The following is a 22,372-nucleotide window of genomic DNA, read 5'->3' as shown; positions in this document are numbered from 1 at the left end:
TGAAGGGCCCCTGGCCGCACTCCAGATTCAGTGTGGAAGGCAGACAACCCAGCGAGGCTGCTTGGAGGGAGGAAGGGACTTAGCTCCTGGGGGAGGGGGTGTTCCTGGGAGGATGGCTCCAGCAGGGATGGGGAGGGTCTCACTGCATGTCGTTCTGTGACAGGGTGATCGGCTGGGATAGAGCCTGTCTCTGGCACACTCAGGTGACCCCAGGTCCTTCCTAGAGACCATCCTGGATTGCCAGGAAGTCCTCCCTGGTGTCTAACCTTGTGAGAGAACCCTGGAGGTCTGACCTTGCTCCCCTGCCTTGATTTTGAGCCCCCTCTCCATCCTCCTCCAGCAGCCCTGGGCACCCCTCGACTTCGCAGGCAGGGCTGGAGCAGGGTTAGGCTGGGGTTCATCCCTTCTCTCCCAGATAGCTTGTGCTGTCCCCACTTCCCAAGCAAGGAGACATCGTCGCCTGGGAGGCCACCCACTTTCTAAGCAGGAAGTCCTTCTAGCAGCCTGCCTCAGCCCCGTTGCTGAGGCCTGCATGGAAAACCTGACTCCCTCTGTGTCCCCGTGTGTGGGCTGAGAGCCCGGGCCACCCGCATGGGAGCCAGGTTCGCCCTCACCTGCCCATCCCTCAGGCCCTGGCCACCCCCGGAAGCTCCCCATTCAGACAGGCCCGGTGTAGACGCCAGTGTCCTGGCAGTGCCTAAATCATTAGCGCCGAGGAGATTAGGCTGTAATCTCTTGTTGGGCGGCGGGCGGGTGCCAGCTGCCAGGAAGTGGGACAGCTCTGCTCCCTCGCAGGGGTGGCCCTCCCCTGGGTGCAGTGCTAGCGGACACGCCCAGCTGCACAGACAGATCTGGCTTCGCCTCCTCCAGGGAGCCCTTCCAGAGTGGCCTTCCTTTGCTCCTGGGGGGATGAGCGGGAGCGGTCACCCTAACTCTCTGCTTCGTTTTTCTCCCTCTGGTCTCAAACTCCTGAGTCCACCCCCAGCTTCACTGATGCCACCACCTCTCCAGATTCCCTCAAAGACCATGGGAGGCAGGAATGACCCCCATTTTACAAAGGAGGGAACAGGCTTGTGAATTGACTTCCTGTGAGGCTTGGATCCAAAGCTTCCTCAGGCCAATGGCAGTGTCTATTCCCCTCAGATCCCGATCCCCCAGGCCAGGGGCTGTGTCCCCTCCCGCAGACGTGGATTGATCAGCTGGGGGAATCCCTCAAGTAGAGGCTGATTCTCTCCTTTGGTCTGGGGGCCGGGGGGGGGGGGGGCGGTGCGTGTGCTCTCTCAGGGCCACATTGTACCTGGGAGAGGGTGTCATCCCAAATCTTTCCACCCTCTCCCTGGGGCTCGGGAATGCTGGTTGGGGGGCCAGACCAGCCTCCATGCTCCAGGCTTGTGGAGCCTTGTTCTAGGCCCTGTCTGGTTCCCAGGGCTGGGTTCTCCGGACTGCCCCCAAGGATGAGCTCAGCCGCCTAATTGTGGCCGAGAATGGAGGTTCACCCTGCCCCGGGGCTGCGGCTCCAACGCCACCTTTGTTTCCCAACAGACAATGGGCTGCTAAGAGGCCACCTGTCCAGGCCAGGCGCTGGTAGGGGATGGGGCCCGGGGGATGCACTCGGCATGTCCAGCCTGAGCCCCAGGCCCTGGGCGGCCGGTACGGAAATAAATTACACGGCTGGGGTTTTGGCTCTGACTTCAAGGGCCGGGGGCCCAGCCCCGTTTTAGCCTGGCTATAAAGAGCTGCCTGGGGTCTCTGTCCAGACCAGACCCTGCTCCTGACTTGTGGACACGATGGCTGCCACCACCACCAGCATCCGCCAGTTCTCAACCTCCGGCTCCGTCAAGGGCCTGTGTGTGCCGGGTGGGGGGTTCTCTCGGGTGTCCTCGGTTCGTGTGGGGGGCGCCTGCCGGGCCCCCAGCCTCCTGGGAGCCGGCAGCTGTGGCAACATGTCGGTCACCTCATCCCGCTTCTCGGCGGGCTTGGGGGGCGGCTACGGCGGGGGCTACACCTGCAGCCTGGGCGGGGGCTTCGGCTCCGGCTCTGGCTTCGGCGCGGGCTTCGGCTCTGGCTTCGGCGCGGGCTTCGGCTCTGGCTTTGGTGCCGCGGACGCCCTGCTGGGGGGCAGCGAGAAGGAGACCATGCAGAACCTCAACGACCGGCTGGCCTCCTACCTGGACAAGGTGCGCGCCCTGGAGGAGGCCAACGCAGACCTGGAGGTGAAGATCCGGGACTGGTACCAGAAGCAGGGGCCGGGGCCCGCCCGCGACTACAGCCCCTACTTCAAGACCATCGAGGACCTGAGGAACAAGGTGTGTGGGCCAGCCAGCTCCCTGCCCTCTGCCTTGTGTCCTTACTACCTGCTTCTGACTCCCTCCCTCCCAACTTTGGACCTTTTCCAACATTTCTTCTCTGCCCTGGGTCTCCATCATTCATTGGTTCCTTCCTTCATTCACTCTCTCACTGGCATGACCATGGAAAGTCACTCTGGGGGTCCCTGAGAGAAGGATCTATGTCTTCCTGCTCAGACTGGAAGCTCCCAAGGGAAGGGATTAAGTGAGTCTGAAGGAGAACACAACACATACCCACATGCTCATGACCTCTAAGAGCATGGCCTTGGCATTCTGTGAACGGGGTGCCTGGGTCTTCTGCACGAGACCCGCCCCGGAGGGTCCTTTGGTGCTGCAGCCTGTGCCACCCCGAGGCAGGTGAGAGCTGAAAGAAATGCCGGGATGTTTAGGGGAGGCCAGGCTGGGGCCTGCTCTTTCCTGGTAGGGAGTCAGGTCTGGTGCTGCCCTGTGAGGGGCTTTGTCTGCTCCTTCCCGGGACCTCGGCCAGGAAGGGAATTCCTGCAATTGCCCCCTGGAAGCAGAATGACTGGGAGTGCCAGATCAGATATGGGCCTTGGTCTGAGCAGCAGGGAACCCAGGGGAGCCCTGGTGAGTCAGCATTCCAAGCTTCGGGGTCAGCCAGCTCCTCACCACAACCCCCCTGTGCCCGAGCATCAGGCCTCCGCCCCTCTGAGTCACTGCGCCCCTCGGGGGTTTTCACAAGGGCCCCTTGCTAAGCCCAATCAGCCTCCTGAGCAGGGAGGTGGGTAGGAGACGGGTCTGTAGGCCACTGAGGCCAAGGATGGGTAACAAATTGGCCCTTGGGCTCACTCTGGAAACAGAGACCCAGGGTCACTTCACAGGGCCCCGAAGGGGACTCTGAGGCCCAGAAGGAGGCTATTGGAGCTACTTTTTGGCTGCTGAGGCTGCTTCCTCCTACACCTTCTGCACATCAACCCTCAGCCTTAAAAGCTTCCAGATTCTTCCCAGCTCATCTGCCACCTCCACTAAGACTTCCTCTCTCCTCCCTCTGGGCAGCATTTAGGGGCCTCCCTCTCCTTCTGCCCACGTGGCTCTGGAGTACAGCCTCTCAGCTTTTCTGACGATAACAGTGACAGCAACAGTAATAATAACTGACCTTCTGCCCCCTCCAAAGCCCCTTCCCTGCTCTCATTTCAACCACTCAGGTGACCCTGTGGGAAGAGAGAACTTTGCTTTAGGTTTGAGGTGGGGCTGGTCATAATCTTGTTACTTAATTAATTAATTAATTGCCTAATTAAACCAATGTTTCTTGGGGGCTGACTCTGGGCCAGGTACTTTGCCCAGGGCTAGGGATTCCGAAGAGTGATACAGATATGGCCTTGTCCCCCTGGAGCTGAGTCCAGTGGAGGAAATGACCAAAAAAGTTGTGGAGAAAATCACAGTTGGGAGAAGTGTTGTGAAGGAGATGGGCAGGGAGGAGGTGTGACCGGAAGGAGGGACACACATGGGGTGTGTGGAGGAGGGCTTCCTGGAGGAGGGGGCAACCGAGCCTAGAGGTGATCTCAGTTGGGGAAGAGAGAGTGAGGTGCACGGGAATATTATGGGTCTCTCCTGACCTCATGGTTACCTGTGCCTGGGCACTGCGCCCCCACCACTCTGTGGGCCCTCTCGCAGGGTGCCCTGAGGGGGAGATTGCGGGGCCCTCATCTCCTCTATCTGGTCCACTCTCCAAAGGGGCTGCAAGAAGGGTGTTGCGGGGCCTTCCCAGGGTGCTTGCTCACCCAGCCCACTGTGCCTCCCAGATCCTGGCGGCCACCATCGACAATGCCAGCTTGGTGCTGCAGATCGACAACGCCCGTCTGGCAGCTGATGACTTCCGCAACAAGTGAGCCTGCGCCTCCAGGGTTGTCCCCGGGGGCGGGTGTTGGGCCCGGCTCTGCACACCAGAGCTCTCTGTGCGTACAAGGGGGTGTCCTGGGGCGCTCCTTGGCTCATGCCTCCACCCTTTCCAGGTACGAGACTGAGCTGAACCTGCGGATGACCGTGGAGGCCGACACCAATGGCCTGCGCAGGGTGCTGGACGAGCTGACCCTGGCCAGGGCCGACCTGGAGATGCAGATCGAGAACCTCAAGGAGGAGCTGGCCTTCCTGAAGAAGAACCACGAGGAGGTGAGGCTGTCCTGGAAGTGTAAGAGAAACTCACCTGGGAATAAGCAAGGCTGGGGCTCCCAAATCTTCCTGGGCCAAGGCCATGCTCTCAGTCTAGTTCTGGCCCTGAACCTGGGAGACCCTCAGGGGGCCCTGCACGAGGCCTGGAGGACCCTCTCCCCCCCGAAGATACTTCCCTTGTCCCTCAAGGCACTACCTATTGAGTGGTGGCAGTTAACTATCTGATGAGCAAATCAGTCTAAGAACACGCATGCTAATTACTCTAATTAATTGTAATAGTGATAGTCATAACAACAACCAAAATCTGCTCAGCACATTACAAGTGATTCATGGCAATTATCTCAGCTGATACTGAAAGTGGCCCTGGGAGAAGGGTGCTCTTTCCTTCCCTCACCAGTGAAGAGACTGAGGCTCAGGAGGTGAAGGGATTTATCCAGAGCTGCACAGGTCTGTCTGACCCATAGCCACACCCACGTCTGACGCCACCACTTTGCCATCTCTCCCACCTCCCTTTTTCAGAGAGTCTTGGAGTCCTACAGACCCTAAGGCTCAACCCAAGGGTCAGGATCCCAGACCCTGTAGGGGGACTAATGAGCCTGCGGCTTCCTTCTGGGCCAACCTCTGGGCTGGCCCATGCTAGGGGAGTCTAATCTTGGAGAAGCAGGAGCCCAGAAAGTGTCTCCACTTGGCTTTGAGGCTGGTCATACAGATTGCGTCCCCGCCCCAGCAGATTAACATCTCCTAGCAAGTTCTGGTTCTGCAGATGCCAGCACGGGACTGCTTCCCCTGTGCGGTTGGGGGCAGGGGACGAGGCGGGTGGTCAGGGAGGTGAGTGAGGCTGTCCCAGCTCATCCCCTGACGGGCTGGGGAGTTACTGTCTCTCCTCGCCCCGCACACATTGGAACTGGGCAAAGTCCATCTCTGAGTGAGAGTTGGGGGAGATGGTCCATATTCACAGCCCTGCATGTTCAAGACATGATCACATCCACCTCCATCTTCAAGGGGAGGAGCCATTGGGCTGTCTGTCTGTGTCTGTCGGTCATCGGTACCCATCTCCCTGAGGGAGAGAGGCCCGGCCCCAGGGTCTCTCCCTGGGATGGCTCTGGTGAGCTCCTGTTCTCCTCTTGCCCAGGAAATGAATGCTCTGAGAGGCCAGGTGGGCGGGGACGTCAGCGTGGAGATGGACGCCGCCCCCGGCGTGGACCTGAGCCGCATCCTGAATGAGATGCGCGACCAGTACGAGAAGATGGCGGAGAAGAACCGCAAGGACGCTGAGGACTGGTTCTTCAGCAAGGTGGGTGGCCGTGCATGAGCAAGTGTGAACTTGCTCCATATGTGTGCTGGGTCCTGAGAACAGGCTGGAAAACTTGTAGATCACAGCTGTCCCAGCTGGAAGGACCTTTGGAAACCAGTTGGACCCACTGCTCATGTCCAGATGCAGATTGTGGGGCTCAGAGGGGCCTCAGGCTCACACAAGCCACGCTGCGGCCTGGGGAACGGATCCAGGGCCCGTCATCCCTGTCTGGGGCTTCCCCCAGCATATTTGTAGGTATGTGTGTGTTTGGATGAATACCTCATGCCCTTAGTAAACACACACCTAGCAGCTACAGTACCCAGGACAGTAACAGGCACAAAGAGAGTAAAAGCTGTTTTTGCGCAGTGCTCGGTAGGACTATTGAACGCAAAGCACGGTGCGTCCACTGAGTCCCAGGGTGGGCACAGAGGGTGTCTGTGTGCGGGTGTTTGCAGCCCCCAGAGCCAGGGAGGGGCTGGGGGAGCAGGTCTGGGAGGTCAGGGCTCGGAGGTGGACCCTGTCCTCTGCCCCACCTCTGCAAGCCTTCTCAAGCCCCTGTGCCCCACCCCCCCGACCCGCCTTCCAGACGGAGGAGCTGAACCGTGAGGTGGCCACCAACACCGAGGCCCTGCAGAGCAGCAGGACGGAGATCACAGAGCTCCGCCGCTCCGTGCAGAATCTGGAGATTGAGCTGCAGTCCCAGCTCAGCATGGTAGGGCTCTGACCCCCTCCCTGGCCTGTACCTGTCACCCCAGGGTGGGTCCAGCCTCCTAGACTTCCATTCGGAGGACCCGAATTCCCCACCCAGCCTGTCACTTCACATGGGTCCCTCTCTGCCTCTGTTACTGCCCCATGGTGCTGGCGGCACCTGCAAACCCACGCGGATGCGTCCCCCTGCTGGGTGCTCTGCCCTGGAGAAGGGTCCCAGCTGGGTCTCACCCAGCCACCCTTGCTTTGGCCCACAGAAAGCATCGCTGGAGGGCAGCCTGGCGGAGACCGAGGCCCGCTACGGGGCCCAGCTGGCCCAGTTGCAGGGGCTCATCAGCAACATCGAGCAGCAGCTGTGTGAGCTCCGCTGTGACATGGAGCGCCAGAACAACGAGTACCAGGTACTGCTGGACGTGAAGACACGGCTGGAGCAAGAGATCGCCACCTACCGCCGCCTGCTGGAGGGCGAGGACGCCCAGTGAGTGGGGGCACCGGGGCACACCCTTGGGTCGGTCGGGGGCCGCTGCATCCAGGCAGGGACGTTTGTGCTGGGGAGGTGCAGAGGTCTGCAGGAGGTGACACTGGCAGGGGTCCCGCCGTGAGGAGCACTGAAGGCCGAACGAAAGGGTCTGGACTAGACGGTGTGGGAAACGGGGAGCCACGGAGGGATTTTGCACAGAGGAGTGGTACTATCATCGAGATGTCTTAGAATGTTCGCTCTGGCTGCATAGGGAGAAATGCATCAGAAGGGCCCTGGTGGGGGCAGGGAGACCTGTCAGGAGGCAGGAGCAGGGAGTCGGGCCAGAGAAGCCCTGCTGTAAGGCGGGGGTGGAGGGCAGGGAGAGGCAGGTGGTGTGTGGAGAGGATGTGTTGTAGTTAAAAACAGCAGCGCTAGATGCCTGGACGTGGGGGCGAGCGTGGCTCCCTGGAGGGACGCAACACGTGTTGAGTGAGCCCACGAAGGAGCGGAGGACGATGACCCTGGGTTTCTGGTTCTGATGACTGGCTGGTGATGCCATTACCCGGGATGGAATAAGGAGCCGGGTGGGTGGTGATCTGGGTTGGAGCTGGGAGGGTACATCCGGGCCCCAGTGTAAAGGGGCTGAGAATGTCCTGGAATCTCCATGCTAAGTCATACATTCCAGCTTTTTGCTCCCTGACGATGGCAAAGCGCACCTATAGTCTAACCACTCTCTCTCCCGCTTTAAGAGAGTCTGTTTGTTGGGCCCTTTGGGATATGGAAAAACCACTTGCTCAGCTTCTCCTTGTAAATCCCTGGTTAGCCACAAAGTGCCTCTGGGCCTCCTGTGGGGGTGTCCCCTTTCCTTAGTCCTGCCCACGGGGCCGATGCCCTTTGACCCTTGTGGTATTCTCAGCTGTGATTTCTCTCTGGTTTGCTGGGACCTCTCTCCCCTCGCCCTAGTCCTCCCCAGCCGCTCCTTCTCCATGGGGCCGGGCTCCTGGCCTGCACCCCTGCACTGACAGGTCTCCCTCTCCCTCCCTGCAGCCTGGCCACCCAGTACTCCTCTTCCCTGATCTCACAGCCCACCCGGGAAGGTAAGAGCCTGCCCTGTCTGGCCCGAAGGGAGTGGGGAGAGGCCGGGGACCCGTCTGTGCGGGAGACTGGGGGAGGGGCTCGGGCCTGAGATTTCCTGTGCCCCCTCCTCCACCGCCTGCAGCCACAGTGACCACCCGCCAGGTGCGCACCATTATGGAGGAAGTCCAGGATGGCAAGGTGGTCTCCTCCCGCGAGCAGGTCCACCGCTCCACACACTGAGGCCCCTTTCCACCTGTGACAGCCCAGCCTCGAGGGTCACGGGGGAGCCATCGCCTTGGGCTCCCAGCATGCTAGTGCCGCACCCTGAGTGCCCATCTGGGCCACCAGCCAAGAGCTGTTGCCTTTCTGTATCTGTTTCCTGCAGCCCCTCACCGAGGGTCCTCCTAGAATTGCCCCAGTGTCTGCTATTAAAGCTTTGCCTGAAGTTCAATGCCTCGTGTGATCTGGTCCAGTCATTGGCTTGGGGCGGTGTGTGCTGAGGGACTGGGGAGGAGGACAATTTGAGGGCTTGGGTGACACTTGTCACCTGCAAACCTGTTCTGTCCGCCTCATCCAGGCCTGGGGGGCTCCCGGGAGGCCAGAGGGAAGAAGGCAGGAGATTGAGGGCAAAGGGATGGGAGAGCCCATCGAGCTGGGAAAGTTTCTAAGAATCAGCCCGTGGGTCCCCATGGGCTGGTCCGCAGGAGGGCCCCATAGACTTTCTGGGGAACCACACCCCTTCTAGAGAACTCCCTGCCTCAGCCTGGGGCAGGTCTGGGTTCAAGATCAGAGGGAGAAGGGCTGGGCAGGGGGCTTTCTAAAGGCATGGTCCAAGGTGTTGATGGGCGAGAGGGGGTGGCAGTGGCACGGCCAGCCCAGGAGACCAGCTTGGCCCAGCTCGGGGAGTCTGTGGGGTGGGGTGGCTGCTGTGTGTGTGAGCGTGGGGGGCGTCCTGTTTGCTCTGGTGGCTTGGCAGCTGCCGGGCTGTTGGGGAATCTCTCTCAGCTGCTAGGAGGGGATGTCTGGGCCTGCCTGGGAAGTGGAAGCCATCAGCAATCTGGGACACGGCCACATTCCATTCAGCGAGCCTGCCGGGACACTGGGACCCAGGGCAAGGCTGAGGGTGGTGGGCAGGGCAGGTGGGGGCCCCATGAGGGGACTGGGGTGGGCTTCTGGGGGAGGCTTTGGGGTGGGAAGTACTCGCTGGGGGTTCTCAGGAAGACCCTTAGGCAGTGTCCTTTATATTTCCATCTGGCCGGCACTTGAGGTGGCTGCCCCTCACCTCCCCCTGAGGCCTCTTTGGGTACAGGAGGGATAAGGAGAGTGGCCAGGGGCACGGCCGTCCTTTCACAGGGAGGGTCTCCCCCCGCCCCCCCACCCCCGGCTCGCCACTTAAGCTCTCTACTTAAGCTCTTCCTTGCCCACCCTGGCCCAGGAGGGAGGTGGGGAAAGGTTAGAGGGGCAGGCTGGGTCCCTGGGGTTTCCAGGGATAGGGGCAGTGTGGCCAGATGGAATCACAGCTCCTGGAGCTGGTGCCAGGGCTCTGCAGAGGGCGGGGGCAGTGTGTCGGGGGCTGTGGGAAGTGTTGGGCTCTGTGGCACACTGGGGATGAAGGAAGCAGGAGCCCTGCCAGCCCGGTTCTGTGGTCAGATGGGCCAGCGGGACACTATCCCTCTCGAAGTTTCCTTATCTGTAAAATGGGGTGGTAACCTGAGAGTCGCTGTGTTGTGTGGTGAGCCTAGTGGGCTTAAGTCCAGTGTCCAAGGTGGGACAGGGTCTCAGTCCTCACCCTCTCCCCAGTACCCAGCCCTGGGCCAGGACTGTGGTGTGGCATGTGGTGAAGGAGACCGGCCTCAGGCCGGGGTCTGCCTGGTTCCCCGACCGGTTTCCCTGCCAGACACGGGGGCCCGGTGGGCTGGGCTGGGGTGGCAGCTGCCTGGGAGGGCCTGGTGACGGTGACGTCCTGCTTCTCCTCTTCTCCGTATTAGGTCATGGGAAAGCATAGCTGGAGGGCCTGCCTGAATCACAGGTGACAGGCCTGAGACCAGAGACATGCACTCGCGCAGATACCCAGCACGGGGATTCGGGGAAATGAGGCAAAGCCCCAATGGTGGGAGGGGAGGGGGCCGGCAGCCACCTGGGAGCTGGCAGGCAGCCAGCAGTGATGAAAGCTCAGGAGAATGGAAACAGAGGAGCGAGCCTGTTGTAATCGCTACGCCCACTTGTCGATCTATAAAGGCGGCGGGCGAGTCCCGGCAGCCACACGCACCTCGGACCTCTCTCCTCTCTCGCCCTCTTACTCTGTGCCTGCCTGCCACCCGCCGCTGCCACCATGACCACCACCATCCGCCAGTTCACCTCCTCCAGCTCCATCAAGGGCTCCTCTGGCCTGGGGGGCGGCTCGTCCCGCACCTCCTGCCGGCTGTCTGGCAGCCTGGGCCCTGGCTCCTGCAGGCTGGGGTCTGCGGGGGGCCTGGGCAGTGCCCTCGGGGGCAGCAGCTATTCGAGCTGCTACAGCTTTGGCTCTGGCAGTGGTTACGGCGGCAGCTTTGGGGCCGTGGACGGGCTGCTGGCGGGTGGGGAGAAGGCCACCATGCAGAACCTCAACGACCGGCTGGCCTCCTACCTGGACAAGGTGCGCGCCCTGGAGGAGGCCAACACTGAGCTGGAGGTGAAGATCCGGGACTGGTACCAGAAGCAGGCCCCGGGGCCCGCCCGTGACTATAGCCACTACTACCAGACCATCGAGGACCTGAAGAACAAGGTAGGGCCTGCTGGTGGGACAGAGCCTTTGGAGGGCATGGCTTCTCCTCCCCCGCGTCTGGTATCCTTGACCATGGCCTGGAGTCAGCCTAGGGGGCTGCCACGGGCTCTCAGGGAGCTGAGGACAGCTTGGCTCTGGGTTGGCTTCTGGGAACCCACCTTGGAGCCACTGTGTGGCCCACATTCCCCTTTACGGGAGGCAGCAGTCTGGGCCAGGGACAAGTGAGCCTCATGGAGCTCCTCTGGGCCTCAGTTTCCTCATCACAGAGCTTGTTGCCACCACCTCATGTCATTGGAGGATAAGATGAGTGGATGCGCGTAGAGGCTGGGCCCATGGGCTGCCAGATACGTGGGCATCTCTCTTCTTGAAGCAAGAGGGGGATTTTGGGTGATGGTGGGGTGAGGGATCTAGTGAGTTCAAGACGGCACCTGCTGGGAGGGGGAGGTGGAGACAGGGGGCGGGACCTCAGGAAGGCCTCTGTGTGTCTTATTTGGGGATTTTTCTGGCTTCCCCATCTGTCCCCCTCCCCCTGTCCCCTCCCACTGTCCCCTCAAGAATGGGGTTCAGCAGACCTCCCAAGGGCAGAGCTGCCTGCTGGAGTCTGGGGTTTGGGCCCAACAGGGGTCATGACTTCTGATTTGGAACTACTCATTGGTGAGGGCTCTTGTAGGGGCCTTTTGGGGGAGCCTCTCAGGGGCACCATCTCCCCAATTGTAAAATGAGGGGGTTGTTCACATCTGTTGCTCTGTCTGGGATTCTGGGACAACTTCTGCCCCAGGGGATCTCTCCCATTCTTCTCTTCCCAGCTGGGCACTCCCAGCTGGCTGCCTGCTCTGGTTGAAGGGAGCCTGGCATGGGGGTCCTTGTGGGAGGAGGCAGGTCTGGGGGTGGGGAGAGGAGGCAAGCTTCAGTGCCTCAGACCCCTGCCGGCCCCTCCTCTGCCAACAATTACTGCCTGGTAAAGGTGAGGGGCTGGGCAGGAAGAGAGCCTTCCTGAAGACAGCCACATACTGGCCTCCAGGCAGGAAGATCCATCTCAGAACCCTGGTCTGGGTTGAGCTACTCCTTACCGACGGCCTTACCACTTTCCTGTCTCCGCAGATCCTCACGGCCACCGTGGACAATGCCAACATCCTGCTGCAGATTGACAACGCCCGCCTGGCAGCTGATGACTTCCGCACCAAGTGAGCCCTGGCCAGGGGGCTGGGAGGAACCGGGGCCCCCCTCCTCACCCCAGGACCGCAGTTGCTATGGCAAGGGCCAGCAGCTGGGGTGGGGGAGTCCACCACTTAGTCATGGATGTGGCAAATGCAGCAAATTCTGAAGGCCGCTGGGCTTAGGCAGAGAGAGGGAGGTGAGGCAGGAGGCAGAGAAGAGAGAAGCTAGAAGCCCGGTGGGGGTGGGGCTTGGCCCCACAGGGTCCCAGGGCCCTGAGGCAGCATTCTGCTTCCACTCCACACCCTCACCTCCATGGTGCCTCACCATCAGAGGCCAGATGCTGGCCAGGACCTGGGCCTGCCTGTGGGTCCAAGCATCAAGACTAAGTCTCTGTTTCCTTTTGCAGGTTTGAGACGGAGCAGGCCCTGCGGGTGAGTGTGGAGGCCGACACCAATGGCCTGCGCAGGGTGTTGGACGAGCTGACCCTGGCCAGGGCCGACCTGGAGATGCAGATCGAGAACCTCAAGGAGGAGCTGGCCTACCTGCGGAAGAACCACGAGGAGGTGCGGTGGTGGGGCAGCAGGTCAAAAAGGCTGCGGAGGGGGTGGCAGGGCTCTGGAACTGTGCCAGGGCTGGGACCGAGGGAAGAGCACAGAGCAGGTGCTCCAGGGCTGGTCACCTTATGGGACAGCCCTGTTTGTGGAGCCCTGACCCCTAGTCCCTTCCATGTACCACCCTGTTTCCCTGAATCTGGGGACCCTCCCGGGGTCCACAGAGGCCCCTTCTCCCCATCCTGGCCTCCCTCAAGAGGACAAGGGGACAGTGAGGAGGTCTCCTTGTTCTAGCCCAAACCCTTGAACCTGGACCCTATGTGGAAGTTTGGGAATTCAAGGGGATGTCTTAGGTGTACTGGCCTAAGAATTAGATTTTATCTTTGGAGCGCCCTCAGTCTAATGGGGGGGGCATAGAACCTGTCCTTAGGGAACCTCCAGTCTGACGGCAGAGGCAGAGCCCATGCAGAGCAGATGAACAAGAGTCAACAGGAGGGGCAGGGGGTAGAGGCAGAATGAAGGGGGGCTCCTTGGGAGGGGTCTGGAGAGTAAGAGAGCAGGACAGGTCCACATGCCCACACCCACACCCCCCTCCCCCACAGGAGATGAACGCCCTGCGAGGCCAGGTGGGTGGTGAGATCAACGTGGAGATGGACGCCGCCCCTGGCGTGGACCTGAGCCGGATCCTGTCTGAGATGCGTGACCAGTACGAGAAGATGGCAGAGAAGAACCGCAAGGACGCCGAGGACTGGTTCTTTAGCAAGGTGGGGGCTGCTGCGGCCCGGAGGCCTCTCCCAGCGGATGGGGGGCAAGGACTGAATCCTGACTGATGCCCAGTACCTGGCATCTTAGGGGTGCCCTATCCTCAGTGAGCCATATCGACCCCATGGGATCAGGGTCACCCACTGCATCAACAGGCCAGGAGGTTTCTGGGCTTTGGAAAGTGGGATGCTGGTGAGAAGGCATATTGCTCCCACAGTTAGGTTTGGGAGGGGGCTGAGAGGCCCAGCAGAGATCAGGAAGGTGACCGTGTCCAGGGGAGTTATGGGGGTGGGGAGAGCCCCAGGTGCCCGTGTGGGCACAGCATGGGCCCTGGGCTGATCATACGGAGGCCGTGGGTGTCATCTGACTTGGAGAAGGGATCCCAAGCTCACGCTGCACTCTCCTGTGTCCTGTCTGCAGACAGAGGAGCTGAACCGCGAGGTGGCCACCAACAGCGAGCTGGTACAGAGCGGCAAGAGCGAGATCTCCGAGCTCCGGCGCACCATGCAGGCCTTGGAGATCGAGCTGCAGTCCCAGCTCAGCATGGTAGGGGAGCTGCCAGGCCTGGGGTGCACCAGGGACCCTGGAGGGGGCACTGACCCCCCTTGCTGACCCCTGAGCCTCCTGCCCTCCTGCAGAAAGCATCCCTGGAAGGTAGCCTGGCTGAGACAGAGAACCGCTACTGCGTGCAGCTGGCCCAGATCCAGGGGCTGATCGGCAGCGTGGAGGAGCAGCTGGCCCAGCTGCGCTGTGAGATGGAGCAGCAGAACCAGGAGTACAAGATCCTGCTGGACGTGAAGACGCGGCTGGAGCAGGAGATCGCCACCTACCGCCGCCTGCTGGAGGGCGAGGATGCCCAGTGAGTGGGGGCGGGGAGCCAGGGGCCAGGGGCCAGGGGCTGGGGGTCTGGAGTGGGGGTGGAACTCTCAGACCCAAATCTAATCTCCTCTTTCTCTCTCTTTTTTTTTCCTCCAGCCTGACTCACTACAAGCCCAAAGAACGTAAGGATCTCGGTAGCTGAGGGTGGGGGTGCACGGGGCAGGCAACCCATCTGCTCATTGCTGGGGAGGGTCCCAGGACCTGCAGGGAATGACAGCTGATCCTCAGTAGGGATGTGTGTAGAAAGGGACCTGTTAGGGCTCAGGATTGATGCTCAAGGGAATCAGATGAGGGAGACACTAGTCTGATGGGGGCAGGGCAGAGAGATGGTCCTTACCCTAGAGATCCTAGTTTGATTGGGGCAGAACTGGTCCTAGCCCTGGAGACTCTCCTCTGACGGGGAGATTAGGGACATGGTCTCTCGTGGTCTTTGTTCTTGAGAACCTTACAGATGAGCAGTCCTGACCCTGGGATCTGTAGTCTGAAGGGAGAAAGGGACATGGTCCTTGCCTTCCTTGCCTTCTAGATCCCAGTGTGATGGGAAAGATAAGATCCTGGCCCCGGGGAATCTAGTCTAACGGGGGTGATGCGGACCTGGTTCTTGTCTTGGAGATCCCAGTCTGGAGATGAAGGAGACAGGAGCCTAGCCCATGCCCTGGAGACTGCAGAGAAATAGAGATAGACCCCACTGGGTAGCACCCAGTCTTGCAGAAGGACACAGTGGGTCAGGATCAAACCTCCCATCTGGGAAGCTGGACTCCTACAGGGGCACTGCCACAGGGAGGGGATGGGACAGGGAGTGGCAAGAGCAGGAGGGACGAGTGTCTGGATGTGATATTGAGAGGTGAGAAGAGGCAGGGACCGCAAATGGCTGTGGCGGGAGAGCTAGCTCTACTCAGGGAACTGGGGGCTGAGCCAGGGTTTCTCGGCCCCCACCCCACCTCGGATTGTCTGTCTCCTGCAGCTGTGACCACACGCCAGGTGCGCACCATTGTGGAAGAGGTCCAGGATGGCAAGGTCATCTCCTCCCGCGAGCAGGTCCACCAGACCACCCGCTGAGAACTCTGCTCCTCCTAGCCAGCCCCCCAGGCTCCCCCACTGACCCTGTAGCCTCTGGATTCCCCAGCTTCAACTCCTGGCTTAGTCCCTTTTCCATAACCCCTTGCCTGACCAATAAAGCTTGTTGACTCATATGGAATTCGTCCTGATTGTAGCCACTGAGGTGGCCCTAGTGAGCAATGGGTGAACTGGGGGAAAAGTCCGTGGACACCAACTGTTGTTGACTTGGAGGTCAAGGGTGGTCTAGGATCGGGGTAAAGAGTAGGTCTGGGCAGGGCTTAGGGGGGCACTTTGCATCTCCGAAGGGTCAGTGATCCTTGGGAGGGTGGTCCAGGCAGTGCCAGACCCAGGGTCAGGCCAGCATACCCGGGGAGGTCTTAGGTGGCCTCTTCTTGCCCTGTAAGTAGGTTTTCTCATCCATAAATGGCTGAGGAGATGTCAGGTGGGAGCCAGAGTCCTAAAGGATGACGCATTCAGTCAATTACTCCAAGAGGGACATGCCCTTCTCCAAGAGGGGGCAGGGGGTGGGTGGGACAGGAATCAGGATCCTCCTGGAAGAGGCAGGAGCATAAGGAAGGCGGGGGAGGCAGGCAGGGTGGTTAGGGCCCACGTTCCTTTGTGAGTCTCAGGAAATCCCCAAAAGGGGTTGTGGGCACCCCTGGGGTACTCCTACTGCCTCACCCCAGGAATATGAACTGTAGTCTAGGCTTCTAGAGAAGGCTGAGGACCCCAGGCAGGTGTGGGAGAAAGGGTGGGTCCTCTCTCAGGGACGTTTCCTCAAATGGTCAGCTGCTGCTCAGGATGGGGCCCGGGGAGAGTGCCAGGATAGCGGTGGGGGGGGGGTTGGTGTGGAGCAGCACCACCCTCCCCGGGAGCCTGGAGGTGGGGAAGGTGGAGAAGTGCATCCTGGGGAAGGGAGGCAGTCCCTCCCTAGCCACTCCCAGGACCCTCCGGGCTTCAGCCCCTTTCATTCTGGTGGCAGGCAATGAGCCAGGTGGGGAGGAGCCCCGACACCTGGAAGGAAGTCTTCCTTTGAGTAAATCTGGAAACCACTGGGCAGGGCAGGCCTTCCTGGTTTTCTTCAGGAAATGAGAAGGGATTGAAGAGGTTAATGAGAGGAAGGGCGCCCCCACCTCAATTTGCTGACAGGCCTGGGACTGTTTGCTGCTGTAGAATCAGACCAGGGCCCATCAAACACTCTCCTAGTGCCCGGACACTGAAGGTGGGGCCTGCGCCTGAGCAGCCAGAGCCCCCGAGGCCTGGCGGGGTGCAAGGATTGGGACTAGTGAAAACCAGGGAGGACAGCGAAGGGTGGTGGTAAGAGCATGGTCTACGAGGTGAGCAGGTGGCTGTGCGTCTTTGGACAGTTCCCAGGCCTTCTCTGGATCTGAGGCTGTGGTCGCTGAGGAGAGGGATGGGCCTCAACGATGGTCCTTCCAGCCCTGATCCAGGGGCCGCTGAGGACAGTGAGTTCCTAGCCGAGGCAGGGACCACTGGCTGGAGTGCAGAGCCGGAACCAGAGCAGGCTGGGAGCGCAGCCTCCGTTCCATCAGAGGCCGGTGTCTCCCAGCTGCCTGACCAGCAATGACGGATGGAGGCAGGGGAGGCCCTGTGCCCACCAGGCCCCGCCACACTTCCAGCCACAACCAGAAGAACCAGCCCTGGGTTGAGGGTGGCTCATTTGGACGGTGATCTCATTTATCTAAATGGCAGCCCCAGGAAGCAGGGAGGGTCTGGGAAGAGGCGCCCCATTGTGTGGATAGGGACACTGAGGCTTCAAGGAGCAGTGACTCAGCTCTTGTCGGGGTTATGCTGGGAAGAGGGGCCCCACCCCCTGCCCCGCCCCAGGTTCTTAGGCAGATTCTGCAGATTCTCTCCCTGCAGATCCTGGGGGCCCACCCCTACTGTTGGGGTGACTGAGGAGGGGTCATAGGGTGGGGTGGCCACAGATAGCCCTGGACTGCACCCCTCTGCTGGGGAAGAAGCTTCTGCCCACAAAGTGAGTGGGTGGGTGGCTCAGGAGGCCGGAGTGGAGAGAAGCCAAGTGTGGAGAGCTGGGCCAGGAGAGGCAGTGGTGCCTGCTGGGGGTGGGGGTCCTTAGGGGATGGTCCTGGGCCCAGACAGGGAAAGCCCTACCCTTTCCTGGAGTGCTCAGCCCATGCCTGGGCAGGTAGGACCACAGGAGGGAGCGATGGGGGGCTGAGACCTGTGGTCCCCTTGGGGAATTTTGGTGGTTGGACTTTCTTGTCGCACCCCCAAGCCAACCCGGGGTGCTGAGGACGTGTGCCTGTGGCTGGATTGGGCGGCCCAGCTGTGGGACTCCACAGTTCATCCACGCACCCTCCCCCTCCCAGCCCCGGCACCAAACAATTCACCCCCCGCGCCGTCCGCGAACCGGTCTGTAACCACCCTCGGTGCCGCCTTACACACTCTCATGTGATGGACACACATGATGGGCCTGATGTCCAGGCCCAGGCCAAGGACAGCAGTCGCCAGCCCTTGTGACTCTTCCTCTGCCACGCCCACGCCCCGAAAGTATGACTGGCAGTGCTTTCTGCAAGGAGACAATGTGGCAGGAACGCTTTGTCTGTGGCGCGGCGTCTCTCTGTGCCTCTTCTGCACCGGGCCCGGGGGAAGGAGGAGACACAGGCCTTGGCCTGGAGGGACCCTGAAGGGCTCCGGTTTAGGGGTGGCGGGCAGGGCACAGTGTTGGGGCTGACAATACTCCTTCAGTCCTTATGCGGTGTGGGTAGGGGCGAGGTTGAGGAGAACAGAGGGCGGTTCAGAGCCAAGGCTGTTAACAGAGCTTGATCCAGCCACATGGGCCCCTGAGGGCCCCTTGGTTGTGCAGACCAGTGTGACAGGCTGTGACAGCACCCACCCTCGGAAAGGGGGCGTGAAACACGGGGGAGTGGGAGGACCACCTACCATCTGGCTCTCACAGCTTCATCCAGATGCTGGGAGCAGTGGCGGGGCCAGAGCCTGGACTGGAAACGCGTGTTCACTCCCAGGGAGCCTGCCCCCTCCCTGCAGGCCCCCTGCACCCCCATCACGGCCTGACCACACGGTAGCGGTAGCGGGGTTGTCTCTAAGTATGCCCTGAGGGCTTTTCTGCCTTGTTCTTTTTATCTGAGTGCCCAGCACAGATCTGGCTCCTGCTTGACTGCACGCTGCTCTGTCCGAGCTCACTGGGGACCTTCTCTTTCTTCACCCTGCCCTGAAGCCTGTGGTTCTGGCTGCCACCATGGATGGGCTGGGGGCCCTGCAGCAGCCCCCTCTCTCCCCTCAGTCCCCTGAGGGCCTCCCCTCCTTCCCTTCTTTCCCCTTCTTCTCCTGCTTCCCAGCCTGGCTGGTCTCCAGAATTCCCTATGAGCTCGTAAAACGTCCCCACGAACAGGCTTGTCCTGGGCGATGCTGATACAGTGGGTCAGAGCAGGGTCGGGAATCTGTGTGGGGATCCTGGTGATCAGTCGTTGGGGAGTCATTGCACGTTGAGGCGTGCATTGGCCAATGATATTTCCTGGCCAACTCAGGTATGAGATGACCTCATCATACCTGAGACGGGGTAGGTGAAGGAGAGAGGGAAGAGGCCTGGGTGGGGGAAGGAACCCGCTGCCTGGAGACATGCAAGTTTGGTTGGAGTCTGTGCTCTGTGCCCACAGACCTAGTGCTCCTGGCTCTCAGCAACCTTGGGTAGGTTTGCCTCGCTGGCACGCCGGAAATGTGCCCCTTGGTCTTTCTCTGCCAATTCAGATCTTCTGAGGCCCAGATGGAGCCTCTGTTGATATTCCCTCCTTTACTGCTGAGGCTTAGCGTTGGGTAACACTTACCCAGTGGCATCCTGTGGGCCAAACACCCCAGGGCTTCCTGCCATGCAGTGCTGCATTCCCGGCCTTAGTTTTCTGTCCAGGACCAAATGATAGGTTCCAAGGTCAGAAACTATGTCATCATCTTCCCCAGCCCCCATGCCCTGGGTGCCAGGCACACGGTGGGTGCTTGGTCTGCAGTGTTGACTGAGTGGGTTGATGGGTTGGTTGGTAACTTCCTGTAGCTTCTCAGCCCATGCAGGTCCCCAAGCATCAGTGCTGGGCTCATGTGCAATCCCACACTGACTCTAGGAATGGTGGAGGGGCAGGGGTCCAATTAGAAGGGAGGGAGGTGGGGGCGCCTGGGTGGCTCAGTCGGTTAAGCGTCCAGCTTCAGCTCACGTCATGATCTCATGGTTTGTGAGTTCAAGCCCCCGTTGGGCTCTGTGATGATAGCTCAGAGCCTGGAGCCTGCTTTGGATTCTGTGTCTCTGTCTCTGTCTGCCCCTATCCCTGCTTGCACAAGCTCTCTCTCTCTCTCTCTCTCTCAGAAATATATAAAAATTAAAAAGAAAAAGAAGAGAGGGTGGTGGAGGGTGGGCTGAGGCAGAGAAGGAGGACATCCCAGAGACCACAGGGAGAGTCGGTGTAAAGCTCAGGAACAGTGCTGGTGCCGGGTTCGAGTTTCTGCTTCTATTTAACCTGGGACAAGTCTCTCTCTCTGCATGGGGCTTGGTGGCCTCAAAGGTGATTTTTATTTTTATTTTTTAAAAGAGAGAGAAAATGTGACCAGGGGAGCGGGCAGAGGGAGAGAGAGAGAAAAAAAATCTTTTTTTTTCTTTCTCAGTCTGACTTAGCAGCATAATGTTCTCTAGGTCCATCTATGTTGCTGCGAGAGAGAGAGAGAGAGAGAGAGAGAGAGAATATCTTTTTTCTTTTCTTTCTTTCTTCTTTCTTTCTTTCTTTCTTTCTTTCTTTCTTTCTTTCTTTCTTCTTTTTTGAGAGAGAATCTTAAGCAGGCTCCACAATCCACTCAGAGCCTGACATGAGGTTCGATCCCATGACCCGGGATCATGACCTGAGCTGGAATCAAGAGCTGGACACTCAACAAACTGAGCCACCCAGGCACCCCCAAGAGTCATTTTTAGTTCCGAGGGTAATGAGTCTGTGGTTGGACCTGAACTCTAGGCCCATCCTGACACCGGGATGGCAAGGTTTTTGTCCAAGATTCCAGGACCCACTTTGCCCATGTTTGGTGTTGGGAGAGGGGAGCAGGAGCATCGGGTTCTGTCTCCCAGGCCTGGCCCTGAAGGCATGTGTTGGATGCCAGCTCTGCTCAGACCTCTGGGCCCTGTTCCTACAAGCTGAGTGACTGATGGGGCGCGATATGGCAGCAGCAAAGTCCTGGTTATGCTGAGACAGAATTTCCTGTTCCTAGGTTCCAGTAATATCACCCAGCAGTGCTCAGGCCGAGGCAAGCCTTCTTCTGGCTCCTCTGGGGCCACGGAGGCACTTTAGAACAAGGACAGTGGTCAGTTCTGTGTGTCACCCCCCAGAGCACCCTGAAGAATCCTCAGCTTTTGGGTTCAGAGCTCCCTAATCCTGCCTCCAGCCCTGAGGCCAAGGTCATGCCCACTGTGGGAAGAGCTCATTCCAGGTACTGTGGGAGGTAAATGAGAATGGATGTACCTGGTGCCAGCCTGCAAGGCATCGTGGGCGAGTGGAGATGCCCTGAGCCTGGGTTCTAATCCTGGCTCTACAACTTAAAGCCGAGTGACGTTGGGGGAACCACTCCCTCCCTCTGAGTCTCCCTCTCTCCTCCCGACTTCGCAAGGTGAATTCAAGACAATGATGCACGTTGGAGATGCACAGAGAGGGTGGTTGAGGATGGCGGGAAGGGCTCGGACTGGGGCAGCAGACGGGCAGGGGTTCAAACCTCAGCTCGCTGTTGACTGGTGCCTTGGGAAGCCCACTTAACCTACCAGCTCCCTCGTCTGTGAACCTGTGGCGGGAACATTGCGTCTCACAAACTGTGTGGCACGTGTAGGGCACTCCATACAATACTGGAGCACGGCAGATGTGACCAGAGAGGTCACCTTCCCCCTCTTCTCAACTGAACGAAGGAAGCTGTCCAGCCCAGCCTGGAATCTATGGACATTCGAAAGGAAAGCGTTGGGAACAGAGCCTTGGATGCAGTGTGGGGACTCAGAGGCTCCTGGTGGAGTCAGGGGTCACACACGGCACTAATGGCAGGACAGGGACTCCCTCCCACCACAGTTCATGATGGGCATCCACGACTAGGTAGAGCAATGCATTGGGGGTGGGCTGCTCAAAGGGTGGGAGTGTTGGGGTAAAGAGGAGAGGGTGAGGTTGTGGGAGGGAGGTGCCAGAGGGCAGAGGTGGGTGTGAGGAGGCAGGTGAGGGGGCACCTAACTGCAAAGGAGGCATAGGGAACTGAGGGGCCGGGCCACCATTGGGGAGTGGCCAGTGGGGTTCTGTGTGTAGGTCCTTCTGTGTTGTGTCCTCCACTTCTACAGATGAGAAAACTGAGACCCAGAGGGGCTAAAGGATGGCTTACGCTGCATAGCTTGTAAGGGGCAGAGCGGGGATTCGAGCCGACACCCGCCTGGCTCAATGGTACATACTGGTCCCATGGTACCCAATGCTTCTGATGACTCTGGGGGCTCAAAGGCAGCCTCTGACACTGGATCCGATCCAATAAGGGAAAGAGAGTCAGAGAATTAAAAAAAAACAACAACTACTTTAAAAAAATATTTATTTATTTTTGAGAGACAGAAAGAGCACACAGGGGAGGGGCAGAGAGAGAGAGGGAGACACGGAGTCTGAAGGAGTCTCCAGGCTCTGAGATGTTAGCACAGTGCCTGACGTGCTCCTCGAACCCACGGACCGTGAGATCATGACCTGAGCCGAAGTCGGACACTTAACCGACTGAGCCACCCAGGCGCCCCGAGAATTTTAAGAACTAGAAGGGACTCCATGATCAGGCAGTCCAGCTTTGTCACTTTACTGAGGGGACACAGAGGCCCAGAGAGGGGAGGCAAGGGGGCCTCAGGTCACACAGAGAGCAAAGCAAAGTTAGACCATGAACCCAGCTCTCCTTGTTCAGAGCCGGGCAGGCAGGATCCCCACAGCACATCCTGAGGCGGCCCCAGGCCGGCATCGGTGAGGCCTTTCTCAGTCAAGGCTGTCACCGTGGGGCAGGAGTCCTTCACGGGCTGACTCACCGCCTGGGGACGCAGCCGCCACAAAACTGCCTGTGCCAAGGCCCCGCTGGCCCCTTAGGCTCCGGGAACGAGAGCCGGTTCCCGCCGCCCAGCCTGAGTCACGGCCGACTGGTGTTTGTGAGTTTTTCTCTCGG

At 59.8% G+C, this 22,372-nt stretch overlaps 2 protein-coding genes across 2 annotated transcripts in view; both read left to right on the top strand.

The window, feature by feature from the left end:
- Positions 1 to 1,305: 1,305 nt before the first annotated feature.
- LOC125926566 (keratin, type I cytoskeletal 42) lies at positions 1,306 to 6,959 on the top strand. Its single transcript, XM_049636098.1, has 6 exons — positions 1,306 to 2,306; positions 4,109 to 4,191; positions 4,319 to 4,475; positions 5,608 to 5,769; positions 6,356 to 6,481; positions 6,735 to 6,959. The coding sequence occupies exons 1-6, from the start codon at positions 1,788 to 1,790 to the stop codon at positions 6,957 to 6,959; spliced, it is 1,272 nt and encodes a 423-aa protein (XP_049492055.1). The 5' UTR covers positions 1,306 to 1,787.
- A 3,188-nt stretch (positions 6,960 to 10,147) lies between these two features.
- The window catches only part of LOC125926553 (keratin, type I cytoskeletal 17), a 39,225-nt gene continuing 27,000 nt past the window's right edge, over positions 10,148 to 22,372 (top strand). The window contains exons 1-8 of the mRNA XM_049636081.1: positions 10,148 to 10,778; positions 11,880 to 11,962; positions 12,343 to 12,499; positions 13,090 to 13,251; positions 13,670 to 13,795; positions 13,888 to 14,108; positions 14,225 to 14,250; positions 15,093 to 15,402. Coding sequence (XP_049492038.1) covers positions 10,347 to 10,778; positions 11,880 to 11,962; positions 12,343 to 12,499; positions 13,090 to 13,251; positions 13,670 to 13,795; positions 13,888 to 14,108; positions 14,225 to 14,250; positions 15,093 to 15,187 — 1,302 coding nt within the window. The 5' untranslated portion in view covers positions 10,148 to 10,346 and the 3' untranslated portion in view covers positions 15,188 to 15,402. Of the gene's footprint in view, positions 10,779 to 11,879; positions 11,963 to 12,342; positions 12,500 to 13,089; positions 13,252 to 13,669; positions 13,796 to 13,887; positions 14,109 to 14,224; positions 14,251 to 15,092 lie in introns of the transcript that reaches the window.

This window comes from Panthera uncia, chromosome E1 (assembly GCF_023721935.1).
Source record: "Panthera uncia isolate 11264 chromosome E1, Puncia_PCG_1.0, whole genome shotgun sequence".
Lineage (NCBI taxonomy): Eukaryota > Metazoa > Chordata > Mammalia > Carnivora > Felidae > Panthera > Panthera uncia.
The sequence above is the reverse complement of the archived record's forward strand: the minus strand, read 5'-3'. Positions and strand labels throughout refer to the sequence as shown.